General features: G+C 41.7%; 1 protein-coding gene across 1 annotated transcript in view; it reads right to left on the bottom strand.

The window, feature by feature from the left end:
- dcbld1 (discoidin, CUB and LCCL domain containing 1) overlaps positions 1-25,984 on the bottom strand; it is a 61,104-nt gene that overhangs the window by 23,381 nt on the left and 11,739 nt on the right. The window contains exons 2-4 of the mRNA XM_007899648.2: positions 22,052-22,270; positions 6,460-6,597; positions 1,182-1,233 (exon numbers count right to left, since the gene is read on the bottom strand). Coding sequence (XP_007897839.1) covers positions 1,182-1,233; positions 6,460-6,597; positions 22,052-22,270 — 409 coding nt within the window. The remainder of the gene's footprint in view (positions 1-1,181; positions 1,234-6,459; positions 6,598-22,051; positions 22,271-25,984) is intronic.

A 25,984-nucleotide genomic window follows, 5' to 3' on the forward strand; every position in this document is an offset into this window, starting at 1 on the left:
ATCTCGAATCGGAGTCAGTCACACATGTGTGAGCAAAAACAAAACCATAAAACAAATAACAGAAAGTAAGCCATGGATCTGCTTTTTATAAAAGAGGATCAAATAGTGAAAATTTACTGTAAGGCCAATCATCTGTTAGGAAAAAAATTGGTTAATGTTTCAGACAGAAGTCTTCATCTGTACACTAGCAAAAACATCAAACTCTTTTTCTATTTCAATTGTTAGCTGTGGAATTTCCAACATTCTCAAGTTTCCTTTTCGTCTTTTTAAAATCCAACTGGGGCGGTGCAGAAAAATGTTCTTCTCTCTTTGAATAGTGCCATAGGATCCCCAAAGTTCACCCAAAGAGTTAGATATGACCAAGGTTTTATATCTCAACTGGAGCACCTCCAACAATACAATGTTTCCCACCAGCACTGTATTGGAGTGTCAGCCAACACTGTGAGTTCAAAGCCCCCATGTGAGGTGAAGCTGCTAACAACTGAACCAAGCTGGTACATTGTAATGCGTGTGCAGATGAATAGACAGGTTAGAAGAGGTACAGGAGGAAGAAGGAATCATCACACTCATCATTTCAACCTGTTGAAACATATCTTCCTGCTGATGGAGCACATCTCCAAAGGCAAAAATCTGTGTTGGGTGGGGGGAGATAATGAGGGGAGAGAAAGAAAAGCCATTACATATGTCAATACAAGAAGATGGAAAGGGTAGACAGGAAAAGTACAAAAATAAAATATTACATATAAGGTTAGTTTGGAGGTGCTGTAATTTACTAAAAATGTTTGCAAAAATATTATTGGGCAAACAGAAGATGAAGCTAAAATGAACTCCCAAGACATTTTGAATAAATGGTTTTTGTAAATCCTACAGATTCACTGAACTCTAATGTGTTAAATTGACACCATAATTAATTTCATAATATATTCCAGACAAGCAATTAAAGAAATACTTCTTTGTACTATTTATCCCTGATCCATTTCATTGAAGTCCAACTTAATTCTGGCTGAGGTGAAGTCTTAAGATGATGATCCTACACTTGTGAACTGGTCATTTTCCAACAGTCATCTAGAACAAGAAATATTAAAATACTTAACCTCTGCTCTCGTACACTTCCCAAACCAGAATACATTCCAAAATATATTTCCAGATCTCAGAAGTATTGATTTCTATTGATTTCTCACCTATAACGGGGTTCATCATAATGGTTCCCTTTATCCAAACATGTAATTAAGTCTGAAAGAAAGAAAATCTAAGGTCAACATAAATCATAAATCTGTATCTGAGAGTGGCAGCCAGACTTTCAAAGAGGCAACTATTGCAATTGTACATTTCCTTTTAGAAATCTGAGCCATTTGCAATAGGAGTTAAAAGTACCTTAGAACTAAAAAAAAGAGCAGAACAGCCTGACCTTCAAGTTAGTAGTATTCACATTCAGAAATGCATGGATAGGTCATTAATCTCTAAAACTATGGGAAGAAGTCCTCCAACCGTTCTGGAATTTACTTACTTCGATGTTAATCTGTGAGATAATAAGGAACTGCATGTCTTAGTTTTTATACTGATAACTACATTAAATGAATTCAATTTGAACTAAACAAATTGCATTTTAGATAAATGCTACTTTTGCATTAGCTATATTTGCCATCAATAGTAAAAACAATCATGCCAAATTATAATCCTTGCGTGTGATATTGCCCTTTACCATGTCATCAAAATATCTCAAAACATTTCACAGGGTTTTACTACAAAGAGTAGAGATTGTGTATTTGCAGGGAAGCACCACAGCTGATTTGCAGACAGCAATATTTAACATTAACACAAAAACAATATTTAATATTCTAATTTAATATTAACACATAGCCAGGAAGTAAATGAGTTCAAAGTCATGATGTGGGGCTTGAATTCTCTGAAACTATGGCTTCCCATCACACAGAGTATACAGTGGCCGTCACCTTCAAAGCCCTCCATGGCCTTGCTCCCCCCTACCTCTGTGACTTCCTAAACCCCTACCAAACTGTCCACTCCTTCCATTCAGCGGCCTCCGGCCTGCTTCACGTCCCCCACCTCATCTGCCCCACCATTGGTGGGTGCGCCTTCAGCAAGTCTGACCCCACCCTCTGTAACTCCATCCCGCAGTCCTTCTGCCTCCTTCAAGACCCATCTCACGATCCTCCTCTTCGACCGTGCCTTCGATCACCCTCCTTCCCCCCCTACCCTCCACCCTCCCCAATCCCGTCCCCCAGCTTGGGTCCGAAACAGCAGCAACAACAACAACAAAATTACATTTTAGAGCGTCTTTCACGTCGGGAGGACATCCCAGTCAGGTGTCGGGGCCCGCGCATGGGGGAGGGCTGGTGTAGGGTGAGGGAAGACAGAGAGGTGGGAGGGCGATCATAGGCACGATCAAGGAGAAGGGTCTTGAGACCGGCCTTGAAGGAGGCAAGGGAGGAAGTGAGGCGAATGGACCATGGGATGGAGTTCCAGAGTGTGGGGGCAGAGAGGCTGAAAGCCCGACCACCGATGGTAGGGCGGGTCGGGCGGGAGACATGGAGCAGACCGGAGCCCGCTGAACAGAGGGAGCGGGCAGGTTGGTAGGGAGTCAGCAGGCCAGAGAGGTAAGAGGGGGCAAGGCCATGGATGGCAAGGCCATCCCGCTGATTGCTCACTCCCAGTCTCTGTGTGCACGTTTTGGCTGCCACCCCGAACCAAACCTCCCCCTCCCCTCTAAATGTCTCTCCTCCCACCCACCTCTATCCGCTACTCTCCCTCTGTTCTTCTCTCCCACTGCTCTCCCCGCCTTCTCTCTCTCCTCTACCCCATCACCACTTCCCTCTGCTCCAGCCTGGGCATCCTCCGCCGGTCCCATCGTGGCTTGCGGCACTGGCTGTCCCAGAGCAGCAACCCCACGTATCCAATCATTCACTTCCTCCGCTCAAACCGCCTCCTTAAGACAAACCCAACTTCCCCCTCCCTCATACATACCCTCCCCAACTCTCCACTCACACCACTCTCCACAACCATCTCTCCTGTACATCCAAAAATCCTCTCTGCATCTCTCTCCTCCCTCCAGCAAACCCACCTGATTTCCCTCCAAAATGTCCATTCCTCTCAAACAAAGCCCTCACCATCCACGAACTCATCCTGGACGAGCACCTTGACATTCTTGGGCTCACTGAAATCTGGCTCTCCCCCAGTGACCGCATCTCCCTAGCTGAAGCCTCCTCTCCAGGCTACACCTTCCACCACATCCCCCGTCCAAACAAACGTGGCGGCGGGGTGGCCTTCATTTCCAAAGTCTCCCTTGGTCTCACCCCCTACTCCTCTGGCTGCTTCCCCTCCTTCGAGCACCTCATCCTCTTTCACCCCTCTCTACCATTGAAAATCCTCCTTGTCTACCGCCCCCCTAAGCCCCCCGGCTCCTTCCACACAGACATCTCTACTCTCCTCTCTTCCCTGTCCCTCTGCTCCGAGCGCCTGCTCATAATGGGCGATTTCAACCTCCACCTAAACTCCCCTTGTACCACTTCTGCAGACTTCACTGCCCTCCTCTCCTCCCTAAACCTCACCCTTCACATAAATTCACCTACCCACAACCATGGTCATGCCCTTAACCTTGTTATCACCCATGGCCTTGACATTTCTGACTTCATAGTGACTTTATAGCATAGTGAACAAGACCATCTCGGACCACTTCCTCATCTCCTTCTACTCTCACATCCCTCTCTCCTCCACCAAGCCCTCAACCATCCTCTACCGTGTTTGGAAAAGGCTACCCCCTGGGACCCTCACAAAGGCCTTCACATCATCAAATATCCTATCCCTCTGGCCTTCCACTGACGGAGATCCTGAAGCAGCCGTCCAGTTGCTCCATGATCGCCTCTCCTTCACCTTCAATTCCCCCGTCCCCCTGAAATCCAGGACCATCTCCAAACCCACCCGACGCCCCTGGTACAACAACCATCTCCACTGCCTAAAAACCCAAACCCGGCTGCTCGAGTGCAGATGGCGGAAAACTGGCCTGACAGTTCACTGCCAACTACGGCTCCAGCATCTCCACATCTACCGCTGTTCTTTGACACGTGCAAAAACAGCCTTCTACTCCAACATCATCTTGGAGGCTAAACACAACCCTAAAATCCTTTTTTCCACCCCCACTACCTCCTCCATGCACCCCCTCAGGCCTCCTCAATCTTCACCTCCAATGCCAAGTGCGAGGAGGTCATGGACTTCTTTTTATCTAAAATACACAACATCTGCCAGGCAGCCTCATCCACCTGCCTCTTGTCACCCACCACCACCCCCTCTCTGTCCCCCTCACCCTCATCTACTCCTACCACGACCCCTATACTGCATTCCTTCCTCCCCATCTCTCCCTCTTCCCTCTCATCCACCATCACCTCCACGAAACCCACCACCTGCTGTCATCACCCCCCTCCTCAAAAAATCTTCCCTAGATCCCTCAAACCCTAGCCACTACAGCCCTATTTCTAACCAAAAGTCCTAGAATGCGTTGTTGCCAATCAACTCCATGCACACCTCTCCCCCCACTCCCTCTTCAAACCCCTCCAGTCCAGTTCCCACCCTGCCCACAGTACAGAGACTGCGCTTGTGAAAGTCACAAACTCCCCACTCCCCATTTAATAATCCCTCCAAAACAATAATGAATTGGTCATTTTCAATCCATGACTGTTTGTGGGACATTGCTGTGCGCAATCAGCTGCCATGTTTCGCCCACAAATATACGGTCAATTTACTTTACAGCATATTCTGTGAAGCGCTTTGAGACGTCGAGAAGACCGTGAAAAGCGCTATATCAAATGCAAGGATTATTATTATTATTATATATAAATGACATCAACAACAACAACAAGATTCCATTTATAGAGCATCTTTCACGTCGGGAGGACGTTCCAAGGCGCTGGACAGTTGGGTCAGGACCCGAGCAGGGGGAAATGGTAAGGGTGAGGGAAGGAAAGGGATGGAGCGAGGAGGGGGTAGAGAGTCGAGAGGGGAGCTGAAGGCACAGTTGAAGAGAAAGGTCTTGAAGGAGGAAAGGGAGGAGGCAAGGCAAAGGCACTGGGGGGATGGAGTTCCAGAGCCTAGGGACTGAGAGGTTGAAGGCCCGGCCACTGATGGTAGGGCAGTTGGGGTAGGGGATGTGGAGCAGACCGGAGCCAGAGGAACGGAGGGTACAGGCATGTAGATAGGGGGATAGTAGGTCGGAGAGGTAGGAGGGAGCAAGGCCGTGAATGGCCTTGTAGGTGAGGATGAGGATCTTGAATTCGAGACATCCTCTCTATCTGTGACCAGGGCTCCCTCTGCCTCCTTGTCCTCCTGGACCTCTCTTCCGTGTTTGACACAGTCGATCATGCCATCCTCCTCCACCGCCTTTCCTCTGTCATTCACCTCAGTGGGATCGCACTCGCCTGGTTCGAGTCCTACCTCACAAACCGCCAGCAGTACATCTGCACAAATGGCTTCTCCTCCTGCTCTCATCCAGTTACTTGCGGATTACCCAAGAATCCATCCTTGGCCCCCTCCTCTTTCTGATCTACATGCTCCATCTTGGGGATGTCATCCGCAGACATGGGGTACACTTCCACATGTATGCGGACGACACCCAAATCTATTTTTCCACCTCATTTTGCGACCCCCAGTCCCCTGATGTTCTGTCAGCCTGCCTGTCAGACCTCAGGAACTGGATGAGCGCAAATTTCCTTCAGCTGATAAGACAGAAGCCATTAGCTTTGGCTCTCGTCTAAAATCTCACGGGTCTCACCTCCTCCACCTACCTGACCTCCCCCTAACTCTCCGAACCTGTACAACCTAGGCGCTTCACAGAATACATTGTAAAGTGGATTGACTGTAAATTATGTGAAACACGGCAGCCAATTGCGCATAGCAGTGTCCTACAAACAGTCGTGGATTGAAGTGACCAATTTATTATTATTATTTTTTGATGGAATTCTTGAATCTAATTTAAAAATAATAAGCCATAAATCTTAAAACAGTGCCAAAATTACACCACAAATCAGAGAAATTAGTTTATCTTCTGAGCAGTCATTCTCAACCCACAGAAATTCAGTTGTGAGCACGTCATAAACTAGTATGTATACATATATATGTGTGTATATATATATATAAACACACAATTTATATAACTAAATGTATTTAAATCAGTTCTTATCTAAACTATTTTAATAAAAGAAACTCAGTCAAATTACGCAGAGTACATATGATGAAATTTGACTTCAGAAAAGCATACCTTTGCTTTCAGGAAAGACTTCCAGATACAAAGATGTTAAGCCTCCAAAAACACACTCATTAAATTGTTATTTTGCAGATAGATCATTCTATCATTTTCTTGTTGCAGATTTGATCAACATACACAATCATTTTTGATTTCAAAAAAATTAATGTTTGTTTTTCAATAACATTTTTAAGTTTGATATACCATACCTGGATGGTTGCTAGTGCTGTATGATATCAAGAAGCCACGCCCGGATATATGGGAACCACTTTTAAATTGAATTGTCATTTCATTGCTGTCTAAGTGGATTTCCCTGGAGACAGAATTTAAGTTTCCACAGTAGGTTCCTGTAGATAAACCCAAAAGAAAATTATTGACTTAACAAAAAACCTTGTTGTATTCTACCATATTTCATGGGTCAGATTAAGTTCTTAAAGTGATTAAATATAACTGTTACTTAGCACCAAGCCTCAAACACAAACATTTAGTTAAGACAGAATTTATTTTGCAGGTAGTAATTTCTTTTAACCTTTCCAGCTAGCCAGGGGTCCAACAGTCGACGACAGAAAGGTGAACAATCATCTTTCTTAAAGAGTCTCCAAATCAAACAATAATAATCATCCTTACATTTGGTATAGCACCTTTCACACCAGGAAGTTGTTTCAAAACACTTTGCAGGATATACTGTAAAATGCAGTGAGTGTGTGCTTTGTAGGAAATGCAGCAGTTAGTTTGTGTACAACAATAACCCACAAACAGCCATGACATGCATGACCACATGGAGATTGTTGGCCATTACACCAGGAGAAGATTCCATATCCTTTCAAATAATGCCACGGGATCTTTAATGTCCATCTGACCAGGCAGACAGTCTTGGTTTTGTGTCATCCTGGCTCAGTGGCAGCACTCGCGCCTCTGATTCATAAAGTAGTAATAATCCTTGCATTTGATATAGTGCCTTAACACATCGTTGAGACATCTCAAAGCACTTCACAGAATAGACTGTAAAGTGTAGTGACTATATATTTTGCGGACAAAATACAATCACAGGCCTTTGATAACTCTATGAAGAGCCCTTCTTAGAAAAGAGCAAATTATCAATCTAGGCATAAAATCAACTAAGTACTTATCTACTTTTCAGATATCATTAGAAGATCTTATTATAACAATGGAGCCAAGAACATTGTATGTAGAGAATTATTCCATTATATGTATTATGTATAATGGGGAGGCAGTTCGAATTTCTGGTCTAAATGAATGTTTTTGTACTGTGCTCTTACTTAGTTTTAAAGTAAAATTATGTTTCTTCCTTTCAAAATTGTAGTATGTGTTTTTTTTCATGTTATACTGTACATCAAATGCCAATTTCATTCCATTTGTTTGGAAGTACAAGACAAGGTACTGTATATTCAGGAGATGGTGTATTCAAGATAAGGTCAGCAAAATTACTAGAACAAACCCAAATGTTGACAAAATAAAGGTACTCAGTCACTCACACACTCCATTTAGTTTAGTAATAACTTTTGGCATCCTTTTGCTGTCAAAGTTAATGACACAATATCAAACGTACAGGAGAAATCCATCATCAGTCAGTTATGAGTCACCAACAGGAAGTTACCTCGTTTTCTAAGCTTGTTTATGCCAGAAAAGATGGGTCAAGTGAGTATGTATAGGAGTTCACATTTAAATTGGCAACATCCCATAGTGAGATCAGTCTTCATACTGTAGTTCCACGTCTAACACTTTCTTTCATTGCTACATTCAATTCTGCCTTTAAAATTATTTAAGTAATGTATGTAGTTTTTTTTTGCAAAATACTATTATCAATGTACGACAGCCTTCACACTAAAGATTACTTCACCTTCATTAAGAAACAATTTGCAAACTTATGGCTTCAGGCCAAAGTGTACCAATGTGTTATTCAGTAAAATTCTTGTTACTCAATTGAATTCTATTGTGAACTTAATAATAATCCTTGCATTTGACATAGAGCCTTATCACGTCATTGAGATGTCTCAAAGCGCTTCCCAGGATATACTGTGAAGTATATTGACCGTATTTTGTGGGCCAAACATGGCACTCCAGGACACCGGGAGAAATTCCCTTCTCTTTTCGAACATTGCTGTGGAGTCTTTAATGTCCACCTGAACAGCCAGGAGCTCAGTTTAATATTTCATCCAAATGATGGCACCTCCAACAATGCAGGACACCCTAGCACTGCAAAGGAGTGTCACCTTAGACTGTGATTCCAAGTCCTGGCATGAGGTTTGAACCTACAACCTTCTGACTGAGAGGCAAGAGCGCTACCATTAAACCAAGCTGACACATGAAAGTGACTAATGACTTGAATAAAAATCTTATCTTTCAGTCAAACAGCCTTTCCCAATTTATTTATGGCAAACTTCCTTGTTGCATCACTTTTGAGTTCCCTTTGACTCTGTTTTAGGATGAATCATAGTCTGATATTTTCCTGTCCAGATTGTGTACATAACGTTTTTAGAAAGGAACTTAATATTGTTTGCTTGTTTAGTATGTTCACACCAAATCCTTCTAAGCATTTAGGGAAAAATAGGGGTACAGTAACAGGCCAATCAGACTGCTCAGAGCCTGCTCTATAAGTTTATTATATCTTGCAGATCTTTCAATCCCAACATCGCTGCTTTGCACCACACCCCCTAACATCTCTACTTAATCAATAATCTGTTTAGCTCTCTTTTAACTATCCATATTGATTTTGCCTCTACTGCTTTCTGGAGCAGAGCATTCCACACTACACCCTGATACTTTGGAACACTCCCTCTCAATCCCTCCACCCTGCTTTTCTACCAATTTCCTATCCACAACAATATTACATGCAACTCCAACTGCCAAATAAAGAGTCAACAATTTTAAGGCAATAAGATTATTTTATTTGATGCAAAATATTTATATTGTAACACTAGCAGAGGGACTCTATAAATTTACAATAGTTTATTCCTTTCACAACAGAAACAATGTACAAGTGTGTGTAAGAAGGTTGCATGGAAGGGAAGCATCAATTTCCTTCAACATCTTTTTNAAAATATATAATCAGAGTCAGAAGCATGAAGATACAGGCAGAATAGAGCTGGAGGAGATAATAATAATAATCCTTGCATTTGATATAGCGCTTTTCACGTCGGGAGGACGTCCCAAAGTGCTTAACAAAACACACTGTAAAGTGAATTGACTGTATATTTGTGGGCGAACGCGGCAGCCAATTGCGCACAGCAATGTCCCACAAACAGTCGTAGATTGAAAATGACCAATTTATTATTGTTTTTGTTTTTTTGGAGGGATTATTATTAGGGCTGCGTGTGGAGTAAGGAAACTTGCCCAAGGTTTCGCCCTGACCTGCCTGGAACTGAACTTGGGTCTCTCACTTGCAAAGCGAGTGCTCTAACCAATGAGCTACAGGACTCCACTACATTATATGAGATGCCTTATAGGGGAGAGATTGTGAAAGTAATTAAAAGTTAGGACATGGTTATTAAAGTTGAGCTGCAGGCATAATGATAGCCAGTGGAACCAGCAAACCTGGATCGACACCAGGCTCTGCCACTGTTAAATGCTCTGGGATGCTATCCTGCGGGTAGGGTGCTATATAAATACAAGTTGTTGTTGTTGTAGGAATAATGGGTGTGTGGAGTCTTGTGTGGTGGGGGGAGTGCTCAGAGTGTAACCTAATCATCAGCACTGCAGAATACTTTTTTAAAAAACCCATCTCAGTGGTGACCTGAAATACAAACAAGTTGTTTGTTGCTGCAATTATTGTTCCCAGGCAACTAAGCACACACTTTCACAAGAAAGCCATATGCCAAATTACCCACATTATGCCTTTGTTCCAAATAGAAAACACAACTGATGTAATTAGATTATTTTTGTAGTGGGATAATGGATTCCCAATTTATTCCTGGAGGAAATGGTTATGCTCTAGGACTTTGACAATAGCCCTCTATGTAGGATAGCACAAAAGCAAGATTCTATTGTCCAATGCTATCTTTTTCTTGGTTTCACGGTAATTGTTGTGACCATCTGCTCATCTGTGCAGTCTGTTTACAATGGGCAATTCACTCATGCACTATATAATTGTCACCTTCTTAGAAACTAATAGTGCTAGACATTATGGTGTGTAAAACTGCAGTCACAGATGCTGTAGTATAGGCTGATTCTGATTATGTATATGCACATGTAGCACAGAGAAAAATGAACCATATACAGCTCTAACAAAGCCATAACTCATCATTTATTCCAGATTAACAGCATCTGGAGTATTTTGCCTTTTACATTTTAGTGTGTCTATTTGACATAAACCCATGAAACAATAAACAACAACATGAACAAGTGCCTTCCACACAGGGTAGCGTCTCAGAGTGCTTAACAGTGGCGGAGCCTGACTCCGAGCTGGGGGGAGGTGGCAGTAAGCACAGTCGAAGAGGGAAGTTGTCAGGCTGAACTTGAATGAGAGAAAAGGGGCAAGGTAGAGGGATTGTGGGAGAGTGTTCCAGAGTTTTGGGGCATTGTGGCTGAAAGCGTGACCTCCAATGGTGGGGCGGAGGGTGCGAGGGATGAGTAGGAGGCCGGTGCCAATGGATCGGAGGGTCCAGTGGGTGGATTGGGGAGTGAGAAGGCCAGAGAGGTAGGCAGATGGCGGGGGGGGGGGGGGGGGGTGGGGAGAATGGATTTGAACACGAGTGTGAGGATCTTGAAGTCGATCTGTTCGGTGATGGGGAGCCAGTGGAGCCTGGCCAGAACTGGTGAGATGTGGGTACGGAGTTTGGTCCAGGTCAGTATGCGGGGGGCAGAGTTTTGAATAAGCTGGATCGTTTGAATGTGGAGCTGGGAAGACCGGCGAGGAGTGCTTGGAGTAATCCAAGCAGGAGGTGACAAACTCATGCACGAAAGAGAAACCAGAGATGTGAAAAACCAAAGCTCATAGTTCTGATACAAAATCCTAAGCAATTTTATAACAACATTGTTTATATTTTGCACCAGTTAAAAAAATAGAAACTATAAGAGAGAGTAAGTTGTATAAACAAAAAAGTAGTTTTAATTGTCCTCTGTACAGTCAACCATCACTGAAGTTTCTACTGAGTAGAAATTCACAAGTTTAAGTTCAGACAAAATAGATGCAGCTGCACAACTTTGTCTCAATGCCGTTGTGTGGTGGAGGGGGGTATATAAAAATTCAGCCAAGTTCAATGCACTTCCACTGTTCACTATTCACTGACCCCTACTGGAAGGTTACAAAGAGAATCATTTGTTTATGTACTCAGCTGTCCCTTGTTACTGAGTTTCTTGCTTTCGAACCACAGCGGGAAAGCAGATGGAACATCCTCTCCTGTCAAGAGGTTCTGATGTTGCTGGAGTACAGTAAATAATAATAATAATATTTGCATTTGATACAGTGCGTTTCATGTCTTCTAGACATCTCAAAGCACGTCACAGATGTTACTGTAAAGTGAATTAACTGAATATTTTGTAGAGTTGGCCAATTTATTATTGTGTTTTTTTCTTGAGGGATTATTATCAGGTATAAGTAAGGAAACTTGCTCAAGGTTTTGCTTTGCCAGGAATATCATATCACCACATCATTGGATCCATCCATATAATCTACATTGAATATCTGCTCCCAACTCTGCCTCTAATGAACACCATCACAGATTAAAAAAAGAAACATACATTTGAAAAATGTGCAGATCATTTCCTCGGGTTATTTTAGGTAATTCAATAGGCTACAGTTTCCCTTCAAGTCAGAACAGTTACCATTTGCAATAGATCTGCAAATATACAATTCTTACTCCAAAACTTATTTGGTGCTTAAGAAGCACATATATTTTCCAATCAGTTACAAGTGCTGTGATTCTAAACCTGACTAAGTGTGTCAGGCTGGCTCAGCTGGTAACACTTTCGCTTCTGAGTCAAAGGATTGTGGGTTCAAGCTTCATATTGGGACTTGGAACTCATGTACTCCAAGCTGATACTCCAATGCAGTGTGCAGCATTGTGAGAGGTGTTGTCTTTCATATAAGATGTAACAACAACAACTTGCATTTTTAGAGCGCCCTTCACATGGGGTAGTGTCTCGGAATGTTAACAGTGGCGGAGCCTGATGCCAAGTTGGGGGGAAGGGAGATGACCTTTGCTGCGGTCAGAGAAAGGACTTGATGTTAAACCAAGGCCCTGTCTTCTGTTTAGTTGTACGTTAAAGATTCCATGGGCCCATTTGAAAAGAGAAGGGAATTTTTCCTGGTGTCCTGGCCAAAAGTCCTCCAAATAAAATAATTATTCACTCCATGGCTGTTTGTGGAACATTACTGTGAGCAAATTGGCTGCCGCATTCAACCACAAAGCACAGTACAATATATCCTGTGAAGCGTTGTGGGACATCCTCCCAATGTCAAAGGCCCTATACCAAACCAAGGATTATTACTATTGAAACCACAGTTGCGGCCAAACATAACAATTACCCATTTATTACCAGAAACCAACGTCTATGTGCAATTTATGACAAAGAGAAGGAAATGTGACTTCCTTTACAAGTTTCTGCTTTCCTTACAGCAACCACACACTATAATGTCATTTAAGAAAATTAAAAATTCTTTATTCTGTAGAAAGTGATAACCAAATTGTCTGACAGTTCTATGACAACAACTGTGATAAGATACGGAAGACATTCTCAAACCAAAAAAGGACACCATATTCCCTTGTTTCACTACGCTAACTGTTGCAATAGTATGATAAGTGACAAAAAGTACATTTGTTCCTGGGAGGATAGGAACATCCATCTCTAGTTCAACTCTCCAGAAGAAACAAAATGGAGCAATATGTCAAAAGTTTGATCTGTTGCTTTGTGAAGCCAATCTTTTACAATGCAAGCGTTTCATTCTCACTACATCTCAAAAAAGAGATAGCAACACATTAAATAAATTGAGCTATAAATTGATTGCATAAGTTGGTCCAAGGAGGGGAAACTGAAGCCAATAAAAAGCAATACTTTTACTCTACAAAGCCATTTTCAAGTTTCTAAAATGTCAATTACAATTAGCTACAAGTTTAAATTAATGTCATCTGTCAATCGCATAACCAAGGCAGTTTATAAATAGGGTTGCTGGAATTTGAATTTGTTGTTCAAAAAAGAAAAGTTAAGCAAAAAGGTCTTTCATAATCAGAATAAATTTTCTTTGATTCAGAGAAAATTAAAAAACTCATTGAATATCGATCAAAATCTGAAAACAGCAGGTCATCCAATTTAATAAAAGATTTATACTGTAATTATAAAAGTGATTAATATATGCTGAGATTTTTGGGGATAAAACAAAATCTCAAAATTAATCTTGAATACCTCAATCACCAATTAACTCAACATTTCTTCGCTCATTAGTGGTTTTAGACTACAGTATATATAAGCATGACTATACAGGGACATTTTCCGAAGGAAACTCAGTTATTTCAACAACAACTAGCTTTTATGTAGTGCTTTTCACATAGATAGTGTCTCGGAAGGCAGTGTTGTTTCATGCACAGCTGGAAAGGGAGGGGAGGCGACTGAAAGCATGGTCAAAGAGGAAAAATCTTCAAGGGTATTTGAAGACTGACAAATTGGAAGGATAGAGGTAGGGAGTTTGAAATTTGAGCCATAGTGGTTAAAGGAAAGGCCACCAAAGGTGAAATTTAACAGCCGGAAAGGTCAAACCTTACAAAGGTCAAAGTTATTCTATATTATGGAAAAGCATAAGCTCATACTAATACTTGCATTTGATACAGCGCCTTATTAAATCTTTGCGACGTTTAAAAGTGCTCCACAGAATATACTGTGAATATAAGTGAATATAATAAGTGAATTGACTATATTTTTGGGCGGAATGCGGCAGCCAATGGCGCACAGCAGTGTCTCTCAAACAGTCATGGATTAAGTGACCAAATCATTATTTTGTTTTGAAAGTATTATTATCCTCAGAAAAGCGATCCGTCAATCGACTAACAACCGGGTTCCTACTTACTGCTAGGTAAACAGAGGCGTGTGGAATCAAACCCAGGTTCTCTCGCTTGCAAGGCGAGTGCTCTAACCACTGAGCTACAGGACTCCATCATTTAATCTTTGTTCTGTACTTCTGACAAAGATATAGAAATGATACTTTTAAATCATTAACCAAAGGAAATCAATTTACAAAAAGTTCCAATTTATCTGTCTGGAATACTTTGTGCATTGCAGAAGTTGCGAGATGTTTGCCTTCCAGGCCCAGGTTTTGAAGGGATTCATCTACATTAACTGCAAGCTGGTAGATTCACTCGAGGCTGAAGTAGTCCACCTTCGCGAGCGACTGGCCCTGCTCTAAAGTATTAGGGAGGGAGAAGACTTTAGAAATGACACATTAGAAGAGAACTTGCAAGGGGGCATTGTAGGAGAGGAGTCCCCGATACCTAGAGGAAGGGATTGGGTTTCTATTAGAAAAGGGGCCAGAAGTCATGGTCGGCTAATGGAGCAGGAACGGACATCCCTGATGCTCTCCAACAGTTTCTCTCCTCTGGAGAGAAATGATATGGAAACCCAAGTGATGGCTGAGACAGGCACGGGAATGCTGTGCACAGAGGAAATCCAGCAGTCTGTCAGGGAAGGAGGGAAGAGAAAGAGTAGCAGACAAGTTGTGATATTAAGAAATTTGACTATTTGGTTCACAGATCACATTCTGTGCAAATCAGACCCAAAATATAGAATGGTAAGTTGCCTACCGGGTGCACGAGTTGAGGATCTGATGCCTCGGGTTCACCAAATGCTATAGGGAGCAGGTGAGAAACCAATTGTAGTTGTTCATGTGGGAAGAAATAACAGATAGAAGTAGACCAGAGGTCCTTCATACTAAATTTAGAGCATTAGAAAGGAACCTAAAGGGAAAGACTTCAAGTGTAGTATTTTCCGAAATACTATCTGTACCAAGTGCTAGTGAGGAAAAACAGAAAGTAATTAGGCAGACCAATGTGTGGCTAAGGCATTGGTGTAAGGAGTCAGACTGTTGTTTCCTTAAACAATGGGGCACCTTTTGGAATGGGGGCATCTATACAGGCTGGATGGGCTCCACCTAAACAAAAGTGGGTGTGGAGGTTTTGGCAGGCAGGATAGTTTAGTTAGGGAGTGTTTAAACTAAGCACAGGGTGCTGGCAGTAGGTGTGTAAGAGAGCACCCAAACCGATTAGGGAAAACCTTAAGGCATACCAGTGTAACGGGTCTAACTACAAAGCTTATTGAAAAAAAAATGCTTATAAAGTAAATGGAAACGGCAAAAAACAATGGAGCTGTACTTGTATTAATGCAAGAAGTGCATGAGCTAGTGATGCATGAGCTGGAAGGTCTTGTAGGGGATGATGGATTGGACATCATTAGCATAACAGACGCATGGTGGAATGAATCCAATGAATGGGATACACATCTGGAAAGTTATAAACTGTTTAGAAGGGACCATATTGGAAGAAGAGGCGGTGGTATGGCACTATATATAAGCTCCATTATTGAGACACAAGTGAGAGAGGATATAAAAAGGAAAGGGCAGACACAGAATCACTTTGGGTAGAATTAAAAGATGGTAAGAGGGGTAAACTATTACTGGGGTCTGCTATAGACCCCCAAGCCAGAGTGAAAGCCTTGATCTAGAACTGTGGGATAAGATAAGGAAGGCCACTAGTACAAGACCAACCACAGTGGTTGGAGATTTTAAACTTACCCGAAATTGATTGGGATAATATGTCTACTGGTAAGATAGGTTTCTAGAGTTAAAGGAAGACTGCTTTATGACTCAGTTTGTAAAAGAGCCAAGAAGGGGAGATAACATCTTGGATTTGATAATGAGTAACCAAGACGGCCAAATTTCCAACATAAAGGTGTGAGAAGCATTAAGCAACAGCGATCACAATGCAATCATATTTGACATCACAAGAGTGGGTGAGGTTCTAAAAACCCAAACAAAACTGCCAATTTTCAAGAGGACTGACTTTGAGCGCTTGAGAGGTCGAGTCGGAGTGGGCCTGGCAGGTTTAAATATGGCAATGGGAGTGGAGGACCTAAGGAGTTCTTTCAAGGAGGTGATTATGAAGGCAATTGAACAATATGTACCCATGTGAAGCAAAAGTATTAAGCTTAATGGCACTCCTGCCTGGTTAGATGGGGCTACAAAGCAAAGAGGAAAAAAATGGAATTCAAGGCCATGAAGGAAAATGGCACAGAATTAAATCGGATTCAATACCAGCAGATATGCCAGTATGGCAAAAAAAGGCAACAAAATTGCAAAAAGCTTTGAATTGAACATGGCAAGAGATTTTAGTTACATTAAGAGTAAAAGAACAACAAGCAATGGAATAGGACCACGGGCCCTATGAACTTGCATAGTCCTGGCTGATACTCCAACACAGCTCTTGGGGAGGGCTGCATTTTGGAGATGTCATTCTTTGGATGAGGTGTTAAACTGAGTCTGTTCGGGTGGATGCTAAAGATCCCAATTCAAAAAGAGATGGAAGTTTCTTCTCGTGTCCTGGACAATAATACCCCAGATAAAGTCATTCACTTCACAGCTGTTTGTGGGATATTGCTGTGCGCAAATCGTCTGGCTTGTTCACCTATAAAATAGTCACTCCACTTTACAGTAAGCTTCTCTGTGAGATGCTTTGAAACATTCTGATGCAAATGGTATTATATCAAACACATTATTATTATTTATTAATTTAAAGCATTCTGATTTCCAAACGTAGTTATACGTACTTAAGCACTCTGGGACACTACTCTGCATGAGGGGTGGTATATAAATGCAAGTTATTCTGGTGACACAAGGATTGGAATGAATAGATTACGAAGAGCATTCCAAACATAAAACATCACAACCACCAAGTCTTGTGTTATATAGGAACATTCTCAGGAGTGTACTCTCTAAAGCTTATTGATTATCAACATTTCATTTTGGACAAGTTATAATACAATCTAGAAAAGAAACCAAATTTAGCTCAAGGCTGACTTTCTGAGGAGCATTCAACAAGAAACATTAAATTAAAAATGATGATTCATTTTTAATGATGATTTAATCATTTCAGATTGCGGTGGAAAATATACCATATTCAATTTAAACAACACTGCTCCACCCAGTTAATGATATTACTCATAATTTATTAAATTCTCTGTCAACATATGACCGAGAGCCTTAGGAGTTATTTAATAACCATCACCACTCATAAAAGGCTATATTGTTATTCAATCTTTTATTTGAACATAAGTTACGACTTAGTTCGGAACAAACTGGAGACAGATGGCAATTGGAAATGGAATGATGAAATAGTTCTGTGTGATGCAACACGTGGCCCAAACATTATGTACAGCTGGCTGAGAAGTCACACATTTAAGAAGTACAGAAACCCGCTTTGTTTATAATAATACTTGCATTTGATATAGCACTTTTCATGTCTTCGACGTCTCAAAGCGCTTCACAGAATAGACTGTAAAGTGAATTGACCGTATATTTGTGGGCAAAACGTGGCAGCAGTGTCCCACAAACTGTCGTGGATTGAAAATGACCAATTTTTTATTATTGTTTTGTTTTGGAGGGATTATTATTAGGCGTGTGGAGTAAGGAAACTTGCCCAAGGTTTTGCCCTCTGCCTGGAATTGAACCCAGTTGTCTCGCTTGCAAGACGAGTGCTCTAACACTGAGCTACAGGACTCCATACAGGAAAACTATAGATTTCAAACAAAACTAGAATGGTAAGGTGAACCTTTTGCTTCTCTTTTACCCTGGACTGCCTCTTAATAATATTTGCATTTGATATAGCATGCTGTCAAGAGCTCTCAAAGCACTTCACAGAATATCCTGTAAAGTGGATTGACTGTGTATTTGTGACCAATGCATATTTTTCCTTCTCCCCTCATCACCTGAAGGTGTTGACTCCTAGATTCATGCATGCAGAGACTCCTAAGGAACGTCACACCATTGGCCATCCATCTACTATATTAGATAGTAAGTGTTGACAGGCTATGCAGGGCATCACAGCTAAACCCGATATAGTCCTCACTCACAAATTAACACTCTCAGACATTTCAGTGGTAGATTGTGATCAGAACTGATTTTCCTTTTCTAGGCAAGGGGCATGGAGGCTAAAAGTAATACATTTATTGCGCCATAGGTTCTGCTGATCCAGGACAGATCAAAAATCAAATGCAGATCGTGTTTTTTCAGATCATCCAGCACAACACTAAGCAGTCTTGAGCAAGCATGTCCATCAACGGGACATCTATCCAGGAACAATCAACCATTTATACAAGAATAATAATGGTACATGCATCAGAAAAGCAGGAATAGATGGGTATAAGGAGAGGGGAATCCGAGAGGTGAAGACAAGTGGAGAATAAAGACTGGTGTGGACAGGTTGGGTTGAATGCTTTGTATATGTGTCATATCATTCTGTTCCACCAACAGTGACCAAACCTTCAGCTACTATCCCTGGGTCTCTTAAAAATCTCTGGAATTCGGTGGAACACCCTCCCAGGTCTTCTTGTTGCTAAACTGGCCCCAAGGTCAAGTGTGTGTCAATGGTAAGTCTCAATCGAGTTAACTCCCAGTGGTGGTCTTGGTAGTCTTGATTCCTGAGGCAGGTGATCCACTGTACCCCAGGGTACTGTTGATGACAAGCCAGTCAGCCTGACTCGTCTGCAGGACTTGGTAGGGCAGACCAGTCACTGGCGGCATGGATTCTTTGTATTCAACATCTTTTAGCCCTGCAAACCAAAACTCTAACAGGCAGAGTGGTCCTGGGAGAGTGTGCGCACTCCATTCCAGACACAGAGTCATCTTTGTTATGATGAACCTTTATAAAACACTGGTTAGGCCTCAGCTAGAGTACACTGTTCAGTTCTGGGCACAACACATTAGGAAGGATGTCAAGGCATTAGAGAGGGAACAAAGGAGATTTACCAGATGGTACCAGGAAGGAGGGACTTCAGTTATCAGGAGAGGATAGAGAAGCTAGGATTATTCTTCTTGGAGGAAAGAAGGTTAAGAGGAGACTTAATAGACGTTTTCAAAATTATGAGGGGATTCGATAGGGTGAACAAGGAGTGTAACCCGAGTGCACCAATTTAAAATAGTTATCAAAAGAAAGAGGGGAGATGAGGAGAAATGTTTTCACACAGTGAGTTGTTCGGATCTGGACTGCATTGCTTGGAGGCTGGTGGAAGCCGAATCATGAACAACTTTAAAGAGAGAAGTAGATAATTATTTGGGGAGGACACGTTTGCAGGGCTATGGGGAGCGAGCAGGGGACTGGGATTGATTTGGATAGCTCTTTTTAAAGAGCCAGGCCAGACAAGATGGGCCGAATGGCCTCCTTCTGTGCGGTATAATTCTATGATTTCCATGTGTAGATGCCATACATATGTAAGACTCCATATTGTTTTCATACTCTTGAGCATAGTGATGGGTTTAAGACCTATTTACCTGCCCTATCCCCATATGTGGAGTCCTGTAGCTCAGTGGTTAGAGCACTCGCTTTGCAAGCGAGACACCTGGGTTCAATTCCAGGCAGGGCGAAACCTTGGGCAAGTTTCCTTACTCCACACGCCTAATAATAATCCCTCCAAAAACAAAACAATAATAAATTGATCATTTTCAATCCACGACTGTTTGTGGGACACTGCTGTGCGCAATTGGCTGCCGGGTTTCACCCACAAAATATAGTCAATCCTCATAGGTCAACCCCCTCATCCCAGGAACCAACCTAATGAATTTACGCTGCACCCCTCTAAGGCGAGTATGTCCTTTCTTAAATAAGGAGACCAAAACTGCACACAATATTCTAGATGCGGTCTCACCAAGGCCTTATACAACTGCAGCAAGACTTCCCTACTCTTGTCCTCTAACCCTTTTGCAACGAATGCCAACATAGCATTAGCCTTCCTAGTTGCTTGCTATACCTGCTTACTAACTTTTTATGACTGGTGTACAAGGATACCCAAATCCCTCTGAACACTAACACTATCTAGTCTCTCCCCCTCTAGAAAATAAGCTGTTTTTCTATTTTTACTACCTAGGTGAATAACTTCACACTTCCCCATGTTATACTCCATCTGATACCTATCTTCATATCGTCTGCAAATTTAGATATATTAAGTTCTATTTCTTCATCTAAATCATTAATATAGACTGTAAATAATTGAGGTCCAAGCACTGATCCTTGTGGCACTCCACTAGTCACATCCTGCCAATCTGAGAAGGACCCGTTTATCTCTACTCTCTGCTTTCTTCCTGTTGACCACTCTTCAATCTATGCTAATATATTGCCTTTAATTCCATGGGCTCTAATCTTATGCAACAGCCTTTTATGTGGCACATTGTCGAATGCCTTCTGGAAATCAAAACACACATCTACTGGTTCGCCCCTATCTAACCTGATAGTTAAATCCTCAAAAAACTCTAAAACATTTGTTAAACATGATTTCCCTTTCGTAAAGCCATGTTGATTCTGTCTAATCATGTTATGATTTTCTAAGTACCCCACGACAACATCCCTAATTAAGGACTCTAGAATTTTCCCGACCACCGATGTCAGACTAACTGGTCTATAGTTCCCCATATTTTGTCTCCCACCCTTCTTAAATATCGGCGTTACGTTTGCGACCTTCCAATCACTGGGAACCATTCCAGAATCCAGGGAACTTTGGAAGATCAAAAACAAAGCATCCACTATCTCTGCAGCCACCTCTTTTAAAACCCTAGGATGCAGGCCATCAGGTCCAGGGGAATTATCGTTTTTTAATCCTATCAATTTTTCTCGTAAATTCTATCAATTTCTCCAGTATGTACCAGACAGACATCTGACTGAAACACAGTCACCCCCTTTGGACAAGAGATGGTAAGAAAAGAGTGGAGGAAAAAGATTATATCACAAATATTCTAATATTCTTGAATTTCAACTCAAAAAGTGCTTGAAGGAAAATATTTATGATTTCAAAGAAGCAATTATTTTGAACAAACAGTGAGACCTAAGAACTGTGAAATATCACATTAAGTGAGAAGTCATATTACTTCTAAGTAAATAGCACAATCTTATCATGGGGCCATGGGGGGAGGGGGTAGTTGGATCACAAGTGGCAAGCATTAGTTTTACAGAACTCAAGAGCAACTCATACAAACAGCATTTTATATTCTAGGACACCATAAAAATTACACAACAATAACATGTTCAATTCTGCAAGTCTGCAATTTACTTTGATTAAACAACTACTAGCTTCACTTTCTTCAAGACAGTCGCATTGATCGAGTTCCTTGAGATCCACCACTTGGAGTAGACTTGAACAATTTAAATCTATACAATGCAACCAATTTATATAGCACGTTCACTTCAGAAAGATGTCTCAAGTGCCTGACAAAGCTAGAAGGGGACCCAAACTGGGGTATGGAGGGGAAAGAAAACCAAAAGTACAGTCAAGAGATAAGTTATTGAAATGTGCCTTGAAGCAAGTCAGAGGGACTCCAGGATGCAGTTCCAGAGAGTGGGGAAGGAATAGCTGGAAACTCACCCACCAATGGTCAGGCAGATACCAACGCTGTTCGTTGAGCAAAAAGCATGTGAGACACTGCATGCGCACTTAAAGGACAGAGGTAGGGTAGGGAATGGGGAGCCAGTGGAGCCAAGTGAGGATGGAAGTGATAAGTTTGTGGAGCCTGGTGCAGGAAAGGACATGGGCTATAGAGTTCTGGATAGTCCAGGAGGTGACCAGGAAGATATGATGAAAGAGCAATTGAAAACTTACCATATTCCGTCATTGAGTGGGATATGCCCTTGAAAATTCGGAGGTAATCGGATGCACATTGCTGCAAATCGAAGTCCCCAAATTTCAGGAGAATATTGTTTCCAGGCGACATTTGGATTTGCCATTCACACCAAGTATGATTTGGGTATGTTCCTGGATAATTCTTTGATGTCACCGTTCCACTCCCAGGACCCAACATTGTATAACCACATCCATCACCTGTCAGAGAAAATATGTATGAAATGCAAATATGTTCTAAAATGAAAGCATTGAATCATAGGAAATTTACGGCGCAAAAAATTCAACAACAAATTACATTTGTATAGCGCCTTTCACGTCGGGAGGATATCCCAAGTCGCTGGACAGTAAGGGGCTTGGACACGAGCAGGGTATTGGGATCAGGGGGTTTGAGGGCAGGGAGGTTATGGGTAGGAGGGTGCGCAATCGAAGAGGAGGGTCCTGAGATGTGCTTTGAAGGACGCAAGACAAAGGGACTGTGGGATGGAGTTCCAAAGGGTGGGCGCATAGAGGCTGAAGGCTCCACTGCCGATAGTGGGTGGCCCGGGCAGGGGACATGGAGCAGGCCAGAGCCTGCTGAGCGGAGGGAAGGGCAGGTTGGTATGGGGTTAGCAGGTCACAGAGATGGGAAGGAGCAAGGCTATGGAGAGCCTCGAAGGCGAGGACGAGAATTTTTAATTTGATCCTCTGGAGTTGGGGAGTCAGTGGAGCCTGGTAGAGAAGAGAACATAATTGGAATGGAAATAACATTGCAATTCTTGTTTTTGTTGCTGCGCCTTATCACATGGAGTCCTGTAGCTCAGTGGTTAAGAGTACTCGCTTTGCAAGCGAGAGACCTGGGTTCGATTCCCAGCAGGGTGAAACCTTGGGCAAGTTTCCTTGCTCTACATACCTGATAATGATCCCTCAAGAAAAGAAAACAATAATAAATTGGTCACTTCAAATCATAACTGTTGTGAGACACTGCATGCGCAATTGGCTACTGCATTTCGCCCTCAAATATACAGTCAATTCACTTTACAGTCTATTCTGTGAAGCGAGTTGAGACGTCTGGAAGACATGAAAAGCGCTATATCAAATGCAAGGATTATTATTATTATTACTACATTATCGAGCTGACTTAAGTGCTTCACAAAATGTCATTGTTTAGTGCAGTGACTATAATTGTAGATGAATAGGGCAGCCCTCAGCATTGTCCCCAAAACAGGCAAATTTAAAAATGAGCTACACTGAAGGTTGTTTTATAGTTTTGCAGTACAAACCTCGCAAAACTATATTGACAAGCTCTAAAAACACGATCTTCCATAAAATGCATTGTCTATAGCATAATCAGGGCATCACCATTACTTTTTTTAATGCTTCTCCCAGAAATGAAAGGAGAGGAATTACATTAACAGGATGGCATTGGTTTTGTGATGTTATCGCAATCATTATAATTCTACTCTCACATTGCACTTTGGGGTGAGATATTTCAAAGTGTGAGCTAGTGCACTTTGGGCAGAAGAATAGTGGTTAGGAGTATGTTCTAAATAGGGAAGCAAAATGAGTAGATGAGGACATTAAACTATCCTTTGTTACAAGAGGTCTGGAATATAAAACTAAATTGGTGCTTCTCCAGTTTTATAAATACTGGTCAGGCATCATTTGGTGTAATCTTAGTGATCCTATCCACAGATCACAAAGTGAACAAAAAATAATAATCTTTGCATTTGATATAGCACCTTATCACATCTTTGAGATGTCCCAAAGCCTTAACAAAATATACTGCAAAGTGAATTCACTGTATATTTTGTGGGCAAAACCTGGCAGCCAATTACACATAGCAGTGTCCTACAAACAGTTGGTGATTGAGTGACCAACTTATTATTAATATATAAAGAAATACATATTTGCTGGTCAGAACATAACATGCTTAAATAATGAGGAGGAGATGGTACTAAACAGGCACTCATTGTCAGTAACAAAGAAGCATAGTCTTAAATTAAATCAAGATATTAAACTGAGTTGCTGTCTGTCTGTTCAGGTGGACATTAAAGATCCTGAAGTAGTATTTGAAAAAGAAAGGAAGTTTCTTCTGATGTCCTTACTAACATTATAAAGTGGTAATTGAAAATGTATTTGCATGTGTGGATTTCTGTCAACAACAATAAACAGAACTCAGCGTTAGTCTGGAGCATTCTTTTCATTGCAATTAAAATTAGTCGAAACCGCAGGTCTTCCGAGGTGATCTTGGTATCCACTGATGTTAAAAGCCAATACCTTGTGTTGTGCTGACTCAAAGTGTATTAATTTTTTTAAAATACTGAACGGTTAATTGAAGAAATATACTGACAATGAGATTCCTTTGTTTTTAATAGAAATATGCGCGCTGCTGTATTTTCTTTGGCACTGGGCTTATTACAAACATAATGCATAGTGGTGAAAGTATCTTTTGGCAAAAATCCTGGAGGGAGATTGAGATAACGCATTGTTATTTATTTCGATACAGTGAAGATGCAGGAAGAAAAAACATGTAGAAGGGCAGGAAAGTTCAAATAAGCAATAATTTTGGTAGAAATTTTGGCAATTTACACTTCCTTAAAATTGGTAATTTGTCTAGTAAGTGGGTGGGGCCAGACCTTGCCATAATCTGGAAGATCTTTGAAATGATGCTCAACATTGATAAGATTACCAGTATGGGAAAGATGACAGGCAGCACACTGGCAATTGTAGATTGGACCAGAAATTTTGAGTCAATTGGCCATGTTAACTGAACCTTCTATAACCTTTACAAAGTAGAGGCGCAAAGGAATAGATACAAATTTCTAAAATATGAACCAGGCATTAAGGAGAGACATCTTAGGCCTTCACTGATTCTAATAGCAGAGACCTAGTAATTAAACATCAGAAAAGAACAGAATTAGAAATGGCTATTCATTCATATTTTGTTTCATCCACAAAATTCACAGTCAATTCACTTTACAGTCGAATCTGTGAAGCGCTTTGAGATGTCTCAACAACGTGATAAGGCACTATATCAAATGCAAGCATTATTACTACATTATGAATCAGAGGCGCGAGTGCTGCCACTGAGCCAGGATGACACAAAACCAAGACTCTGTCTGCCTGGTCAGATGGACATTAAAGATCCCGTGGCATTATTTGAAAAGATATGGAATCTTCTCCTGGTGTCATGGCCAACAATCCCCATGTGGTCATGCATGTCATGGCTGTTTGTGGGTTATTGTTGTACACAAACTAACTGCTGCATTTCCTACAAAGCACACACTCACTGCATTTTACAAAATATCCTGCAAAGTGTATCCTGCCACAGACCATGGGCAGATTTCACCCAATACCATTTAATCAGATGATCTGAAAACATTTGTCCTACCTCCAAAATATGTCAGGCAGAACTCCATTTAGCATAGCTAATATTTCACAACATATCAGCATACTATGTAGGCTTCTTTGTATGTAATTTCATGCTCCAAGCAGCTTGGCAACATCGAAGTAGCCATAAACAATTGCTTCTTACAGTAATCCAAAACAGGAGATAAAATCTGTGAATACTTAGTTCAATTTAAATGGGAAAACACTGCACTATTTTCCAGATCCGAAGATTGAAGGTGATTGCTGCTCGATACCAAATTGACCCATCTTTCTTTGTTGAAAACATTAGAAAAGGATGCGCAGACAATCAACAACAACAAGATTTCATTTATAGAGCGCCTTTCACGGTGGGAGGACATCCCAAGGCGCTGCACAGTTGGGTCAAGACCCGAGCAGGGGGGAAATGGTCAGGGTGAAGGGAGGGAAGGGATGGAGCGAGGAGGGGGTAGAGAGTCGAGAGGGGAGCTGAAGGCACGGTCGAAGAGAAAGGTCTTGAGACCGGCCTTGAAGGAGGAAAGGGAGGAGGCGGCGAAGGCACTGGGG

Source organism: Callorhinchus milii, unplaced genomic scaffold (assembly GCF_018977255.1).
Source record: "Callorhinchus milii isolate IMCB2004 unplaced genomic scaffold, IMCB_Cmil_1.0 Scaffold3, whole genome shotgun sequence".
In the NCBI taxonomy this organism is placed as follows: domain Eukaryota; kingdom Metazoa; phylum Chordata; class Chondrichthyes; order Chimaeriformes; family Callorhinchidae; genus Callorhinchus; species Callorhinchus milii.